Source organism: Falco naumanni, chromosome 13 (assembly GCF_017639655.2).
Source record: "Falco naumanni isolate bFalNau1 chromosome 13, bFalNau1.pat, whole genome shotgun sequence".
Lineage (NCBI taxonomy): Eukaryota > Metazoa > Chordata > Aves > Falconiformes > Falconidae > Falco > Falco naumanni.
The window spans coordinates 2,314,847-2,333,212 of NC_054066.1; the positions used below are offsets into that span (position 1 = coordinate 2,314,847).

The 18,366-nt window shown below is 48.2% G+C and overlaps 1 protein-coding gene across 1 annotated transcript; it reads right to left on the minus strand.

Moving 5' to 3' along the window:
- Positions 1-840: 840 nt before the first annotated feature.
- A4GNT (alpha-1,4-N-acetylglucosaminyltransferase) lies at positions 841-16,772 on the minus strand. The gene is given in 5 exon segments (XM_040613793.1): positions 841-1,636; positions 2,597-3,008; positions 3,010-3,044; positions 3,796-4,016; positions 16,670-16,772. Coding segments are annotated over 5 exon segments (1,383 nt in total). The 3' UTR covers positions 841-1,024.
- Positions 16,773-18,366: the final 1,594 nt, after the last annotated feature.

Below are 18,366 nucleotides of genomic sequence, written 5' to 3' on the forward strand. Positions count from 1 at the left end.
TAAATAGCCCCCTTGTTAGAGGAAGAAGGGTAGGTGTCTCCTCAAAGCTGTGTGCCTATGTGACCATACACCACACTCATGACCAGTCACCATACCCACGTTCCTTGAGCAGACATATACAATCACAATCGATGTCCATTGTCCCTATTTCACACTATTTCTCCATATCAGCAGCTGAACTCCATTTATTTCGAAGGGATTTGGGAGCCCAGCAGAGCCATCCTTATCCTTTCTCGGTGCCTCAGCATCTCCTTCCCAGGGGCAGATGTGACTCTGCAGCCAGAGCCGACCGCAGGGGGTGGCACAGCGCGGTCCCTTCCGAGGAGAAGCCAATGTAAAGGCGTGGGAGCACAAACATTTGAAAAATGTAACTCATTTTCCAGAGGCGCACAGGGGAAAGCAAGCAAGCCCAGAGGAGTGGTGGTTTATTAACCGTTTTATTTTCCCTGGCACAGGTAAGGTCCCTCTCAAAAACGTAGGGTGTAAAGTTTGTGTGAGAAAAACACAGATTAATGAAGAGACAGTTTGGGCTTCTTTTCATTAGCAATTACTGTCATCCATCCTTTGCTATACATTCGCATTACACTTGCCTCAGAGGCTTCAGCACTGTCCAAAGCCCATTTTGTTTGCAACTCTTCTGGCATGGGTAGCTGCCCATAGCGCCAAGAGGTGCAGAGAAAAAATTCCCCCCAGGAGGCCCCACATCTCTTTAGGAACTTTTCCCTTGGAAAAGCTCCCTAGTAAGGCCTGTAAGTCCATTTGATGCAGGAAGGTTTGGTTCAGGAGCAGCTATAAGGAAACAGAACTGAGGCAAAGGTGTCCTTAGCGTCGTGGGAGGCTACACCCGATGGACAGCCACCACAATGTTGCACAAGCCTCTTATCCTCCCAAAGGAGTAGGGATGGTGGTTATCAAAACGTCTGTCTTTCTCCTACAAAGCCAGCTGCTGACATGAGTGGTGATTGTGTTTTGGCCCCAGGACGGGGAGGGCTGGAAAGATCACCCCCCTCCTCCTTACACCATGTCATGCAGCGTCCTCAGAGTATGTGAAATCTTTCAGCTTTGCATTTTGGATCAGGTCCTTGTAGGTGGTGGGGCAGTAGGCTTTGTACAGTTTTTCAGCCAGCGTGTTGCTGCCCGCGACCACAGTTTTCCGGTTGCGGTTCATGAAGTTCCACAAGTGCAGCGCATAGGAGTGGTTGAAATTGGGGCTTTTGTCCCACACCTCATAGTACCGGCCCCAGGCTGGGTATGGTATGGGGTAGAAACGCTGGGGATTGAGGAAGGAAATATTCTGGCAGCTGTGGTCCTCGCTGCCTTTGAAATCCGTGAGATTGCAGATGGTTTTGAGCATCCTTGTCATTAAAAGGGGCCCCTGGTTCCCCCAGATGTACCCATTGTACTTGAGAACAAAGTTCTCCATGCAGTCCCAAATAAATTTGTGGTGGGCTGGGAAGCCAAAGATCCCGTTGCTGGAGAACCGTGACTTCTGTGCTGCTAGGAAGCTTTCCTCAGGGATGGGCCTGATGGAGATGACATCGGTGTCCATGTAGATACCTCCATACTTCCAAATGAGCGCCAGTCTGCTGGCGTCAGAGCTGACATGGACCCAGTTCTTCTCCTGCTCCGGGACCACCTGCAGAGTCAGAAAGGTGAGACAGTGATGCCACCGGCAGAGAACGGACCACATCCATCCATTGGGCTGCAAATGGCACCATAAAACTGCACCTGCACACCTGCAAATGTCACTGACCGCCTTTTCTTCCTCCCTCCAGCTATTGAATTTTATTGGAGCAAGATAAGGGAGCAGTGCAGAGCAATGCTTCGTTAATACAAATGAGTGCAGGAACATTTCACGGGTGTTTTGATGGAACCTACAATGTTAAATCAATGATACCATGAATCATTGCCTGCTATTTCTGTCGGACACAACCAACTTAACACACTCCCTGATCACTCCGAGCTCTCTGAAACAGGCTGGAGAGTTTTCATTTGAACCGTTGGTATTTGGAGTAAGTTTTTGCAGGGAGAAGGAAGAATTTGGAAGAAGAATGCCTGCCCTGCACAGAGATGGAGCCAAATTAATTTGACAAAAGCTACTTCACAAGCTGTTTGCCAGGAACTTCTTTCCAGGGTAGAGCTCACAAGGTCCCACCTTAGTTTTGCACATTGCTATTACAAAAACTGAAATCTCTCCCACTTCATATCTACTGGAGGCTCTGTCAGTGCATGGCAGCATTGACAAGCACTCAGGCAGCACATTTTGTTCAACCAGCTTCTGTTGAGAAAGATTATTAAGTGATGTTTTATCAAAACACGTATGCAATCTATTTTTACCAACGTTTTGTTTGCCAAAAAAACCGATTCTCCAGATAGGAGGAAAAATGCTGATAAATGTGTTCAACAAACAGATAGATGACCACACTGCAAAATATGGCCAAAATTCATCTATTCTGAACTAAAAAATAAAAGTGACTGATTTTGCATAGTCAGTCCTGCATTCCTCCTTTCATTCTAAGCTTACTTCAGACTCTCCCTCCCTCTATTTATAACTATTTTCCCATTTCCCGATTTTTCGCCCTATTATAAAGATTACCTCGTTGTACCACTGGAACAGAGGGGTCTCCTGGAAGACAGCTTCCATCTGGAGAGGAAAAATGAAGACATTCTTCATAGAAGACAAAAGCGAGAAGGCTGCATAGCTGGAATTCAAGTCCAATGCTGTGTCATTTGCAAGTCCCTTCATGAAAAGGATGATGGGCCGGTCCTCATAAATCCTGGCGGCAGATTCCACGGAGCAGGACACCAGTGGGGGTGGCTCCAGGCGCTCTGTCGTCTCCAGAAAAATGATGCTTTTGCCGAGGTTCAAGACCTGCTCTGGTGTCAAGAAGTGCTTGGACATAGGCATAGGGGAGAAGGACCAGCTGGACAACAGTGAGATCTCGTACAAAATGCCCGAGATAAAGAAGAAGCAGAGGCATATCTGCATTTTCTTCAACATTCTTGCTTCCCTGGCCTTTGGGGTCATGCCTCAGACATGGATGCTAAGGAGAGACAAGGAACAGCAAAAATACATGCCAGTGTTATTACTTAGCAGGACTGGGAAATGGTAGGACATGGCTTTGGACAGTGTAGCATGAAGGCAGTTTGGTGAAGCTCATGCCTTTCCCCGAGGACAAGTGTGGTGAGATGCCTCACAGTACAGAGGGCTCTGCCTTGTGGGGTGAAGTGCTGGGGTCCCACCTCCTCACCCCCAGCCAGGCAGGGAGGGCCAGGAGAAGTCTTGGAGGAGGGACATGCAGCTATGTCTCATGGCACAGCTATGCAGTCATTGGGTTGGCAGAGAGGGAAGGACCAAGGAAGAGAGCAGGGAGAGCAAGGTGAGAAGGATCACCTCACCCCATGCCAAGGCAAGGACCCTCAAGCCCATCCCTGGGGCAGGCTGGTGTAGCAGCCTTCCCAATCCCTGCAGCATCATCCCAACTGCTCGTCTACTTGCAGGAGAAGTCCAGGGGATCAGAGGAGCAAAATGTGCGGTGGAATTAGGTGACCAAGGGGACTGTAAGTGTCAGTGAAGGGAACATCATGATTACAGTTTGGGATGTGTTGGCCAAAGCTAAAACATTGGCACATAGGCACCAAAGTCTTTTTCCCAGTCTGACCCTTCTGCTCACACTTCAACCCTGAAGGCCATGAGGGACTCCCTAAAGGGATGGGGCTGCAGAAGACCCAGAGAGAGGCAGATGCAAGGATAGAAAGCAGATGGTTTTGTACAAGCAAGGAACTAGGACGTACCTGGATTATAGTTCTGACAAATCCACATTTCTATCTTGCTTGTTTGCCGTCATGGTGGCAATCATGCTCCCTTAAAGCCCAGCTCCCCAGTGAAGACACCCAAAATGTCTAGACCATGCAAAGGGATTTCTGAAGGCAGGAGACTGGTACACGGAGGAAAACTGGCTCTGCTGCAAGCTGAATCTCAGTCTCAGAAACAGTTTTGGGCCAATGGGATCCACCTAAAAGGACAAAAAAGGGAGAGGTTTTAGGTGAGACCCATCTCATGCCTACATCAGCCTGGCCTAGCTCCTCGTTCCTGGTCTCACCTCAACACAAGCCTGTACAGCACTGGAGAGTTCCTGCCAGTGAGAGGCAGGATTGAATCTTATCAGCATTGCACTGTTTGACAGACTCGTGACGCAAGGAAATTCCCTCCTGAAACGCCACCCGGCTGCCTCTGAGCAGCCCACATTTGCTCTGCAGAGATCATGAGCTAGGGTCCAACAGAGGGGAGACACTCTGAATGACAACCAAATGTCCAGGTGACCCCTGGAAGTGTTTAAAGCTTGTTTAATTAAAGGGAATGGGAGGAAACACAGCTCTGTGTGCTCAGATAATTAATGAGATGCATTACCATGTCACCCAGCCAGAATATAGATAAGTCTGCAGCACAGCAAACCCCGTGGAAATTCCCCTGCAAGCGCTGAGCACGTGCTTGAAGCTGTGGCAGCTCCTGAGCCATTTCTCGGAGCTAGATCTCATCAAATTAAATATTAAAGCAATGACTGTTCCCATCAGCACAGCTTTCCATGCTGCATAGCAGATTTTCTTCTTTGCCGTTGCTACTGCACAGTTTCTCATTGCCCCCTGGGTCCCCACAACAGCATGGGAGAAGATGCCAGGGTGAAGCAGGTGACAGTGCTACAGCCACCGGGCACCAGTGTGGCTGTGGGTACGATCTGCTGGACAAAGCAGCCTACAGAGGAGGGGATGCTGCTGTGTTAGTATTACTGTTTTCCCTGTCATTTTCCCACTTTCTGTCCTTGCCCCAGCACTCTGCAGAGGAGCCCCCGCTGTGAGAGGCAGCACCCTGTGCAGGGCCCTCCCTGCGCATATCGGATTTGGACAGAAGACGGGGAACAAAGAGCAAATAGAAGGAGTTTGGAAATGACCTGTCCCCCAGCCTGCCGATAAGGCAGCCGATGCTGCAGAGTGCCGCAGCCCCCGCGACGTTCAGGTGCAGCATGAATGCCTTCTGCTGAGCCCAGCATGACAAGCCTCAGGAAACACCAGCAGCAGCAAGATTAAAATAAACTCCATTACCTGAACTACAAAATTTCCTTCCGTGTTCCCCTTCTGCCTCTTTCTCAGACACATGCTTCCGACTTACTCCAGCCATTTGAAAATAAAACAGAAAGGAAAACTTGTCCCCCAGCAGCTCCCTCGCCAGTCCTTGGCCAGATTATCAGACTTACTTTTTCCCCCCCAGTCCCAGCTCTGACCTAAATTGCTGCTGATTCTGTGCTGCTGCTCCGGTGCAGTCCAGGGGTGGGAGCTCCCTCTCTCCCTTCTTTGCAATTCTTAAATCTTGATGCCACTCTCCTGGCAATGTTTGCTTGAAGCAGAAAACCCAGGCTTTGCTTTGATTAGAAATGGGACCATCAGGACATTCCCATTACCGGATTAATATTTCTTCTTTGATGGCCTAAAGATCCGACGTCTCAGGTCTTTATGAGCAGCCTAGCAAAGCCGTGCTCTCAATAGTTGTTCAAATTTAAAATAGTCTGGGAGGCATTTTATTTGCAAATTGTGGGGAGAGAATAAGTAGACACTCCAACAGATACTGGCTCTGTGTACGACATTGTGAAGAGGAACACGAATCTTCATCGTCTCATTCTGGGAAATTGTTTTGCTTGGTTGGTTTTCCAAAACCCCTATGTGGCGAGTTATGAATTCTCATCACATTTGACCTGGAGGCTGCTGTTATCAAAATGTTCACTTCCCTGCTCAAGTTAAAAGGACTGCAGAACTGAATGTTAAAAATAAATCCCAGCCATTGAATAGATTACCCTGCTGAGTGGGTTGCTTTTCTGGATGCAGCAGACGGCATGCTGGCTTGATGGCCCATCTTGTAAAGATATTTCTTTTCTCGGGGCAATTTCAGTATTTCAAGTGCAGGATGAAAACGGGTGGGAGACTACAAGAGAGATTACTACGAATGTCAGCACACTACAGTGCTGTTACTGCTGTGTGATAATTCCTCCGAGGTGTCTGTGAGACACGTGCAACAGGAAGGTACAGCAGGATTTTTCAGTAAATGCCACTGAAAGGAGTAAATCAGCCCACTGGGGCGCTTCCAGCCACGCGCACCCCCAGCACCTCACAGCCTGGCCCCGCAGATGCTGGGGTCCCTGCAGCAGCCCAGCCAAAGGGATGCCCCCCCGGGGTCTTCGACTCACAGGGACTTGGGACACGGCTTCACCTTGCGTGGGGATTAAGTCTCCTCCTCATTTGCCCAAAGGATTTTTTTTTAAATAAAAAAATAACAGCGCCTGCAGCTTTTAGTTTGCACAGCCCTTCAGTTTAAATTTGATTTGAGTTTTAGACTACCTGAAGCCAGTCACCTGCAACAAGAACTACAGTTTACGCACCACTGGTAAATAATGCACAGATCAGAGTCCTATGGCAACACCAAACTCCACTGTCACTGAAACCTCATTCCCATGGCTCCTGGGCGTCCCTTGGGATTCATAAGAGAGACTCCCATCCTCTTGCCTATCCCCAGCACTGCAGCTTTCCTCCGAGAACCGGTGGGGTTTGCCTTTGGGTCTGCACCCATCCAACTGGATGACTGGCAGGGAATAACCCCAAGGCAGTCCCTGTTTGTAACACATGCAGCATCGCTTGAACCTACGCTGATTTATTTTCATGTCTTTACAGAATCTGGTCGAGTAAATTACAACTCCAATCAAGTTAGCGCACGTGCGTGCACTTCAAAGCCAACTTCCTTACAGATTTAACACCAGGCACATTTGGAAACCTCTTTCAAATGGAAAGCCTGTAGAAGAATATATAGTATTCATTGCAGACTGTAATTAATGCAGCCATTCCGACCTCCAGCAACACATACAAAGAAGTGGCTTCTTACCACATGGCTTCTCATCCACTTTCTGATTCTACAACCTGACATTTTTAAAGATAAAGCAAAACTGACCTCTTGGCTGTAAAAAGCAGGGAAAGCGTGCAATCTGTTGGGAAGCAAAGCCAAGCTGAACCACGCTGGAAGGTATCCACAGCCGGTGGAGAGCCCCTTGCTTGTGCCAGCAGAGCTGCGCTGCCTCTCCACTATCTTCTGCTGGGGCTTGGAGCAGCCTCATGGCTCGCTCTCCACCAGCTCTGGTGTTTGCATTCTTGTTGCGCTGAGATAAGGCTGAGCAAGGAGCTAGGGCTGCGTTTCCAAAGGTGCAGGCACACAGGAGCACGCAGTGCGAGGTCCTTTGGGCAGCCAAATGTGAGCTGCACCGCTCTGCCAGGGTCACAAGAGACAGGTAGGACTGAGCAAAGTGGGTGCCAAAAGGCAGACTGATATCACCTTTTTGGGGTGGTTTGCAGCATATTAAGCCTTTTCTCTTTGTATCTAGAACTGTGCTTATGGAAACTACCGTTCTCTGCCTTACAGCAACAAACGACTTTGCTGGGGTGGCACTGATGCTCTGAATACTTTCAAGGAAGGCAACAACAGGGCCTCCTACACAAACACATCCCAAATAACACAACACATCCTGAACTGGCTGCCTGACAAGCTCAGATGCCTGCCCAGCTCCTCATTAGAGATCAGGCAGGTGGGGAGGTTTGCTGATCCGTCAGAGGCTCTGCTTGTCCCCACAACCTGTCCACAGGCGGATGCCTTGAGGGATACAGGAGCACCGTCAGGTGCCCCCAGGATTGGGATGACCCACCTAAGGTTGGAAGGATCCCCCAGAGCTTTCCTGGCCCTGGGGTCTAAGGGGTATGAACTTCTGTGCCCATCCTGTGCTGGGATAGCAGGATTTGTAAGGGAGAGGTGGAGCTATAGTGCTGCAGAGAACTCCCCAGCACATCCCTCCTGCAACCCTGACCGGTGCTGGATCAATGCTGCTCAGCCTCTGCGAGGAGAAGACCAGATGCAGCCCTTGGCTCCCAGTCACCCATAGCAATCAGGCTCTTTGCAGCTTCCCTCCTGCTCTTTTTCCCTTCTCCTGATTTTTGGCAAGGCTATATATCCAGATTTACCATCCAACCGACGAGTGCTGGCAGCCCCACATGTTGTGCACATGCAAGCATGGCAAAAACACTCATTTGCCCCTCAGAAAAACACTTCTCTCCACTATCAGCAGCCACTTAGTACTTAAAAGCCACCAAAAAGCGCTCAGCTCATCCTCCCCGCAGCTTGTGATGGCACCAAAAAGCCAGCCTGCTTGCTCGTAACAATTAGCCACTGAATATGGCAGTGCCCGTTTGCTCCTTGCCAGCTCGGGCTCCTGCTGTGCCCCGTGGCAGGGTGCAAAGGACTTGCCCCTGGCTGTTTGCACTCCTGTGGACTGTTTCCTGCTGCAGAGAGCTGGCGGAGGATGCAAGAGCAGCTAAAGTTGCCACAGCCAGGCAGAGCAAACAGTCCCCACGGAAAGCTATCGAGATAGTCAGCTTAATCAGCAGATAGCGCCCTGGGAACGCACCAGGAGGGCTGCAATTCCAAACACGTCCCTTGGGCAATGATGTAAGTGAGGAGCCCCCATGCCCTGACACACCTCTCTGAGAAACCCTCTCCTGTGGCAAACACTCGCTCAAGTCCATTGTTTGCAGTCTGACCTGCAAGGAAATAGGATGGCCAGTGTCCAGCTCCAAAGCTGGGACCTCCTCCAGGAATGAACACGTCCATCCATCCATCCATCCATCCGTCCATCCATCCATCCATCCGTGGCTTCCTAGTGCACGTACATAGTGTCTGCTAAGCCTAGAGGATTCATTGATACAGGGGATCGTACAGGAGCAGATGGCAGCTGTTATTAACAGTTTCAGCCTAGCTTTGTCTTGCACATCCCTCTCCTGCCCCAGCTCCCCCCATTGCCTTGATGTGCTATTGACGCCCCTGTCCCGGAGTCAGGAGAATTTTCAATGCAACCTATTCTTGCAGAAGGGGCTGTGTAAAGTTACAGCCTGGAGCAGCCTTACCACCAGCATACAGGGGAGATGAAACTGTGAGCCAAAATGCACAGGCTCAATGTGCGGCAGAAAGTGAGAGGGCTGTGCATGAATACAGGCTGCCCGCAGCCCTGGCTGCTGTGGGGAGCGTTCACTTTAAGGCAGAAATGGGGTTATTTATCTTAGGGGATTCTTCTGTCTACCCCTGCACCTCTACAGGAAGAGCTCCAGGGTTTGGCTGGGCTCTGATCTCCCAAATGAGCATCTTTGCCTCAGAAACATGCTTTTGAGGGCTGGACTCATCCTTTCGCTTAATATGTCAGATGAACTGAGGCAAACCTCTTTATACCCTCCCAGCCCCCGACCCGGATGCTGTGGGCTGCCAGCATCTCACCAGGACTCTGCCTCATGCTCCTGCTCTATGGCACGACGGGCAGATGCCACTGCCATGGCCTCACCTGTGCCCTGCCAACCCAGCAAATGAGTCTGGGTCCCCAAACACCTGCTGAAAAAGGCAGCGGGGGGACGACAAGCAGGCTCACACACACTAGTGAGCTTGGTCTGTGTGGAACTGGGGGCTGTGCTGGTGAATGGGGCACTGTCAGGTTACTTGGACAGAGATGGCTGTGTGCCTCAACCCCCCCCCCCCCCCCCCAAAAAAAAAAAAAAAATACAGGAAGGAGCCAAAATCCTGGTGCTGTCCTGCATTGCCATCTTCTGCTTTGCTGCATGGGAAGCCAGAAAAATGGGAGTCTGCAGGCAGAGCCTGTGCCAGGTGCCTCTGCATCCCCAAGGGCTTGGTGGCATGGCCAAGGGAGGCAAAAATCACACCCCTGTGTCACGTAAGCAATTTGCAGCAGAGTGAGGCCCCAGTTCCCAGCAAGGTGACTAGTGACAAAGTCATGTTTTCCCATCACCTGTCCACACTGCTGCACATCCAACAAGTGCAGAGGGACATTTCAGCCTTGTATACCACTCATCACGGCTGCAGGGAAATGTTGCACCAGCTCTGGCCTATGGTCTGCCTGCTCAGGTTTGGTTCACATGCAATGTCAGCCACTTCCAGTGGCACATCCAGTGGTTTGGGCTGCAAATGTCCAACTGTTTTGCCTGACACTCTGGAGCAGGAACAGTGCTTACTGGGACAGCCTGGCTTTCTGCTCTAGAGCCCACCCAAGCCTTCATCTTCTCCATAGCAGAGACCCTGTGGAGATTTCTCTTTATCCTGAATAACCTGAGAGACAGTAATCCTACAAAATCACCCTTGCTCCACTCAGAGATGAGGTTCGTTTTATTCCTGAGCTTGGGAATCTGCTTCAGTTTTGCTCCGTGAAAGGATGAACATACCTGCTCTGGAGATCTCCTCCAGAAATGGAAGTGCATTGACGTGGCTGCTTGAGGATACTCCAGCAATGGTGGAGCACTGCTCTCCATGAGCCCAAGCAGTCGCTGGTCTGGATTTGGCCCCAGTAACATTCAAAAGGATGATTTCTCACCCATTCAGAAGAGAAGCCATGAAGGCAAGCATGCCATGAAGGCACTGGTGTTCACCTAGAAGCAGAACACATTATTATATTTCTGTACATACTCTCAGCATCACCTAAACCAGGTTATTAAATAGTAACAAAAACCATCTCATTTTCTAAACCTTACCAAAGGTCGGCTCAGGTCTGTGCCTGTGACCACTGCCAAGCACAGGGGTTAGATAAGTTCTTTGGGGCTTATCACCTGCTCTCACTTCCCTTATCTCCCTTCTGAAAAACAGACATTTGTCCCAAATGACCCAACTGATGTTGTTTGCCAAAGGAACTCCAAAGACCTCTTTCTAGGAAGTTTCAGCCCATCGGACAACCATCTCAAGAAGTTACAGCAATTAAACCCATGTGCCCGTCGTTCAGGAGCTGTGCTCATTGCCCTGTGCTCAGCCCTGCCTTTCACCGTCACCTTTCACGGTTTTGCTGTGCACTTCCAAGAACGGTTTGGCTCAGCCTTCCCTAGAAACTCTTAAATAGGGAGAGACAGCAGCTAGACCCCCTTGACCTCTGTTCTGGGTTGAGCACATGTAGCTCCCTTGGCCTCTCCTTGTACATCCTCTGTAACCTTCCTGGTGGCCTTCCATAACCATCCTGGTGGCCCACCACTATACCTTTCCTAGTTTTCCATTGTCTTTCTTACCCTGGGGGCCCAAAGCTGGATGCAGTAGCCAGCTATGGCCTTGTAAGAGCCAAGACAAGGTGAGCAAACCGTTCCTGTCCCCATGGTGCTCAGTTTTGAATAAGAGCTCTGGAAGAGCAGCCTGAATGTTTACAAATATGGCAAGAAATGTGCCTGGACTTGCTCCCTTCATAGACTAATCCCTTTAGGCATCCTACTTGCTCTTGTTAACTGCCAGCATGTATAGCTTTTGGTATTTACTGATAGCTTATGTCTGTTTTAGAATTAAGTTGATATGGTAGAAAACTCGTCTGATCCTTTTGAGCAACGGGGAAGTTATAAAATAATGCTTTCTTAATTATTTACAAAAAATCAATAGTTGTTGCTTGGGAAACAGCAAACCACTTACATCTTACATGCATACTGACAGAAAAGAAGTGAAGCTCATATCACTTTGTGGTATGGGGACCCAGAGCCACATCTCTCAAAGGTAAGCTTGTCAGTCAATTCAGAGGAAGGCAGGGCCATAGGCACTAATGCATGGAGGAAAAAATGTCAGAGGAAGGAGAGCAAGGAGCTGAATTGTGCCAAATTACAAGCAATTGCAAAGCAATATACTTGTGCTTAAAGGTTTTGTGCTGGTTTGTGCTGGGATACAGTTAAATTTCTTCATAGTAGCTGGTATGGGGCTACGGTTTGGATTTGTGCTGAAAACAGTGTTTATCAGCCAGGGATGTTCTTATTCTTGATAAGCAGTGCTTGCACAGAGCCAAGGCTTCTGCCCCTCACACCACCCCACAGCGAGCAGGCTGGGGCAGCTGGGAGAGGACACAGCTGGGACAGCTGAGCCCAGCTGACCCGAGGGGTACCCCATACCACACGATGCCATGCCCAGCATATAAAGCTGGGAGAAGAAGAAGGAAGGGGGGGACGTTCAGAGTGATGGCGTTTGTCTTCCCACGAAACCATGACGCGTGACGGAGCCCTGCTGGCGATGGCTGAGCACCTGCCTGCCCATGGGAAGTGGGCAACGAATTCCTTGTTTTGCTTTGCTTGCGTGTGTGGCTTTTGCTTTACCTATTAAACTATCTTTATCTCAGCCCACGGGTTTTCTCATTTTTACTCCTTCAATTCTCTCCCCCATCCAAGCGGGGGTGTGTGAACAAGCGTCTCTGTGGGGCTGAGTTGCCAGCTGAGGTTAAACCACAACAGGCTTCCATGTTTGTGTTTCTAACACTTGCAACGTCCGTAACAGCTTTAGAGATAAAGCATGTTTAAGGACTGAAAAGGCAGCCACCATATCTGCAATATGAGAAGAGTTTACTTTTATATGCCTAATTTTACTTGAAGCTTTTTGCAGCTTCTCAGCCTGTGATACCATCACTCCCTGCAAACATACACGCAGTATTATAGCCTTCCTCTGGTTTAATTTAGTGAGCTTTTGCAATATTAATTTACACATCGTCATATCAGGACTTTGGGGAACTAACTGATTTTAAGTGTTTCTGCATTGGACAGCCTTCATTTTTTTACAAGGGGTCATTAACTGAAGAGTTGCTGTTGTCAGTATAGTACAGAGGGAGATGGCTAACTGGGAGTGCTGCTAAATCTGCCTTTAGCTCATGAAGGCTTTTTGTGCTGGTATATCAGAGTGCAAACACCATTAGACCTCAGCAGCCTCACTTGCCAAAACCATTTTCTAAAAGTCTCCTCCTCCTAGGAACAGCTCTGTTTCCTCTGGCCAGAGCCAGTGTAAACTACCAGTTTACATGCCACAGATTATATTTCAGCCACCAGGATTCAGTCCCTGCAAGGCAAACCCGCGCCTCAAAGGAGAGCCCATCACCAGTCTGCGGGCTGTTCACACGTGAGCAGGGTGATCCAGAGCAAATCCACCCAGGTCTGACCCACTGCTGCAAGCCTGGCTTTGCTGGACCCCACACAGCTCCCAGCCCCTCAAGAAGAGAAACACTGAAAAATGGTAAAACTCCAGACAAGTGGTTGCTTTGCCTCTAAGAAAAAGCATTTTTGTAACACGACAAACATTTGTAAATGCTCTGTTAGCACAGTGCCCTGAGCGGGCTGGTCTGCCCCACCTTGATCCCTGCCCTCCCTGTGCTCTGCTCAATGGGGACGGAGCAGCTGATGCCATCCCCTGGGTAATACCAGAGGGAAAACGCTGCCTGCACCCCGGGGCGAGCAGGCACGCCTGGTCCCATGTTGTCATTGCGAGAATGTGGATCCAGACACGGAGCAGGGCAAGCAGTTCGGCGCTAAGCAGTGATGGGTGCACGTCTGGAGTAAGCGCATTAGAAATCTACAGAAAAAAAGTCTATCAAAGAATCATGCTTGATTTTATTACCGTTTTGTGGAAAGCCAGCAACAAGAGCTTTCTATATTCATGAATTCATCAGATTCATATTTCAAAAATAATAAATGTTGTTGTTGTTGTTGTTATTGGAATGAATTTCTCTATTATGTACTGAGTGATTGTAACTACTTACTGCCTCCAGCACAGGAACCACCTAAAGAATAATACAAGCAAATAATATTTCTGTAGATGTTGCTACAGGGTTGTGTTAGGTTTTTTGAAGTGAGAAAGGTATTAACCAGAACAGCAGCAACGATCACCACAGGAATAAAGTCATTATAAGGTTGTGTATAACACTACCAGTTTTTTTCAGGTATATTTAGTTTGGGGCATGACTCATGCTTCTGTGAAATTTTTCTTGATTTCTTGGAGTGCTGCCTCTAATAACAGCTTCACACTTTCTGCCTGCTTTATCCTATGTACAGAGGAAGGAAAGGAAAACAAATCTCAGCACAATGACTTCCTGATCTGAAGATTGCGCAGGGGGACGGCGAGGCTGCTTGCTTCCAAGCCCTTATCCGCACCTGCGAGCCCGTTTGTTCCCATGGCCCCCGTGTGCCTCCTTGGCTTGTGTACTTTGGAGGCTGGTCTTTCCCTGCTCCTGGGCACGTTCCCTAGCGCAGCCTTTATTCTCACCAGCTTGTCCACAAAATGCCGTGTGTTGACAAAGAGCAGGAGAGAGTGACCAACTGACCATAAATTGTGCACTTGTAAGCTACATCCAGGTAACGAGCGGATTGACTGGATGAGCTGTGATAGATGGCTTTCCTCCAGCGAGTTGACAGCCTGGGGAATGGAAAAAAGGCAGAAGGGGCTGCAGAGCTGTCTGGGAGGCACTCCAGTGACTGTGCTGGCATGGCCCAGTCTCCCCTGCCATCACAGGAAGGTTTGTGGTGGAAGTAATGAGTCCCTCTTCACCCCAGTTATTTCTCCCCCATTGTGATCAGCAAGCCCCAGTGCCGTCCTGACCTCCCTTCTCATGTGATCGTGGTGCTGTCATCCAGAGAGCTGCCACAGCACTCTGATATATAGAAAACTAGAAAAACACAAGAGTTTCCAAGAGTCCCAATCTATCTGTCAGCATATTTTGACATGAGTCCAACAGGATGGATTTAAAAAAGTTGGGATCCCACCGTGCCAAAAGGCAACATTTGATTGAGCATCTGCCAAAACAAAACTAGCAGACTGCTGGGAAGGCTGCACTTTGCAGGGCTTTTTAGGCATGCACAATGGCAAAGATGATCACTGTGAGCATCTTCAGTTCCCCAGCCTACCTGAGCAAGAACCCATTGATAGCTGGAGGGGACATCTATTAAAAATAGTAAGCAAAATTTAAACTTACAGCCCCAGTGTGACAGCAGCTCACTCCACTGCCACACTGTAATAAACTCAGCATATCTTTATGCAGAATTCAGGATTTCCCTCTGCAATAATGTGGAATAATTCTGCAAGTTACAGACACTTGGTCTGTTGCAACAGTGTGGAGAAGCCATTCACTTCCATGTTACCTTCATTTCAGTCATGACATCTGATAAGAAAAATCAGAATTACATTTTGGTGGCTAAAATACACAAGGAACTTGCTTTCAGCTCTGCTGACCACTTGTGTGTCCATGACATCAGAGATGGTATGAGACCTTCCCATGAGCAACACTGCACTGGCGTGTTTAGAGGAGGACCTCTTCTCTCCCAAAGGTAAGAACAATTTTTGCAATTACTTGGAAGTTGCAGAGGTGTCTCTGAGCACAAAGATCTATCCTGCATGGACAATTTGCGGCCATCCCTTGTCTTCTGCTCCCACTCTTTGGAAATTTGTGCTCATATGGGAGACCGACATAGGCTCCAGATCTTAAAGGGAGTTTATAAGAAAGATGGGGACAGACTTTTTAATTGGGCCTATAGTGATAGGACAAAGGGTAATGGTTTTAAACTGAAAGAGGGCAGAATCAGGCTAGATATAAGGAAAAGATTTTTTTACAATGGTGCTGGTGAAACACTGGAAGAGGTTGCCCAGAGGGATGGTAGATGCCCCATCCTTGGAAACAATCAAAATCAGGTTGGATGGGGCTCTGAGCAACCTGGTCCAGTTGAAGATGTCCCTGCTTATCGCAGGGGTGTTGGACTAGATGACCTGTAAAGGTCCCTTCCAACTCAAACCAGTCTATGAGCTCCAAATTAGAGAGAGTGGATGGAGAGATGGCAGGGATGGACAAAAACATCAGGACAACAGAAAGGTACACCTTCAAAGTGAGGGGAACGCTAGAGACTGAGCATGACCATGCACATGCAATGGGAAAAGAAGATCACTGAAAGTTTCCTTAGTGAAATACATCAATATAGGCAGAAAGGGGGGCAGCTAGCCAGCAAAAGCAAGACCAAGCTAAAAAGTAATCAAAACATTCCTTCCAAATTAAACAGATAATTAGGTTTTGATGGTAAAGGTGATGTGGATGGGAAAGTGAAGGCAGACAGTTACCTGGAGAAAGAGGTGGGGAGTGAAAGCTGCCACATCTGCAGTGAAAGCAGGACCCTGGAGGGGACCCGGATGAAGCCCGAGGGCTTGGGGAATTCTCCATCCCATTTGGGGAAAAGTGGCACATGATGTGCAGAGGGGACAGCAGAGATTTCTAATGACTTTTGCAGGTCAAATGGCACTGACAACCCCTACAAGCAAGTGGATTATGAGGAAAGTAAGGGAAGATAAGGAAAATGAAAAGCATGAGCTAGCCAGCTATGGATGTGTTAACCCACTTTTAGTTATACATGAGATTGTAGGACAAATTCTGAAGGAAACATTAATTAAAGGCACTGAGAAAAATGAGATAAAGTGCAACACAGGTTTACCAAAGGCAGTTTGTGCCAGACTGCGCTGACATCTTCCTTTGATAAGATAATTGGTTTTCCAGACAAGGGAAATTTGGTAGATCTAATCTATCTGGAGTTCAATAAAGCATTTGATATGGTGCCGCATGGGAAATTATTAGTGAAGCCTGAGAAAATGAGAATTAACAGAAGAACTCTGAAGTGGAGAGAGCAGGGGCTGGCACAGAGACAGCTGCAGGACTGTCACAGGGGGACCAGCGAGAGGTTGCTGGTGGGCATCCAAAACGCCTGTCTTGAGACTGATCCTGGTAAAGTCCCTCCATCTCTAAGGCTGGGAGCAGACTTGTGAAGTTTGCTTACTTACCTGGATTTTCTGCAGCGTGACTCACGTGCGCTCGAAGCTTGCGACCTTGGATGCTGTGAACGGGAGCATCACTGCAGACTTTGTAGGGATGCACCTGCACCATGAGATGGCAATGTTGTTCCACCAAAGAGCATCCCTCTCCTCCTGTTCCGGCTCTAGTTCTCACTGTCTGAACACATTTCGGTATGTACACCAAGAAATATCAGTGATTGCAACTGTGAAACGACGATGATGGTGGAAGCTAAATCAGTCCCTGCGTGGCTCAAGCAATGTGGCTCCGGACAATCAGCCCTCATGTCGTGAGACTGAAAAGGCACAGGTGACAGGGGAAGGGAACACGTTTGGATACGTCAGGATGAGAAACAAGGCATTGCTATCTTCACTGCAGATCCAGTCCAAATAACCTTTCCCAGTGTAAAAAAACCCCAAAAAACAGCCCAAACCCAGGCAATGTTGCTCAGGGTAAGTGCAAACTTGTACGCATGTGTGCATGGCAGAGAAAGAGGGAGAGGAGGAGACAATTTTATATAGAAATAAAATCTGCTTATCCCTTCCCTGTATTTTTAGCTTAAATTACACCCAAATGCCATCTGATCAATTCAGCTGAAATGAGCCCTTAATCCTAATAAGTCTTGATCACCTTTTTAAACCTTGCAAAACAGCAGGGAATATGTTTGCGTTAAGTATTAAGACCTTGATTCAAATTTCTTTGGCATGTATCTAACTTACATAAGCATAAAACGCTCCCATTAATATTAAACAAGAAATTGGAGAGGGCCAAAGAAATGCTTTGGGCTGCTGCTTCTCCCCACACATCACATCTGATCACTCCAGCTCCTTTCTCAAATGGGAAGGTATGGAAGGTACATTAAATCTTTATGAATTCACCAGTTAAGGCAGCAGTGGGTTGCTCCGTCTGGGCTGAGCTAAGTATACACCCCATTCCGGCCCTTTCTGTGTACTGGAAATGTTTTAATCTAAAGTAAAGCAGAGGATACCAAGCAAACAAGAGGCTTCTGGAGACATCTAATAGGAAAACAGCTGATACTGAGTTTCACCTGTGCTGCCACAGATTTATCTGAGGACAGGACTCATGATTTTCTTTAATTCTTTGAAAAAAGCTTGGAGGAGCTCATTATTCCTCAAACCTGCAACAATTTTGTCAGTTTTAATAAGTGTTCAGGGGGAGTTTAAGTACTGAATTTGCCAAAGGATGCTGTTTCGGAGAAATGTCGACATTAGCAGCCCACTGTAACCCTTCATTCAGCCATTAGCCATTATGATGCCTCCTGAATGTTGATGTTCATGCGTTATTATTGTTGCTTTCTTACCTTTTTTCAGTACCAGTGCAATCACTTCTTCACCAGTGGTAGCCTACACAATAAGATTGTTTCTTTCTCCGTCATGTTTTACAGCTACCCAGGAATTCCTTTAGGTCACCTATCACTTACTAAATTATGGGTTGGAGCTGTAAGAGAGGAAGGGCTGGTAGGCAGAATCTCTTTTTATAGTAGTCTTACACAAGCCTGGCCTTAGCTGCTCCGAATTAGTGTGGACCCAGTGGTGTAAATCAAAACGTATTTATCTGAATACAGCCATGATTATTTTTCCTAGCTGAGTGTTTGATGAGGGGGAGGGGCTTTTTCTGGTAACCTGCTCGTTAGCCTTTGGCCTCATCAGTAAACCTGGTACTGAGG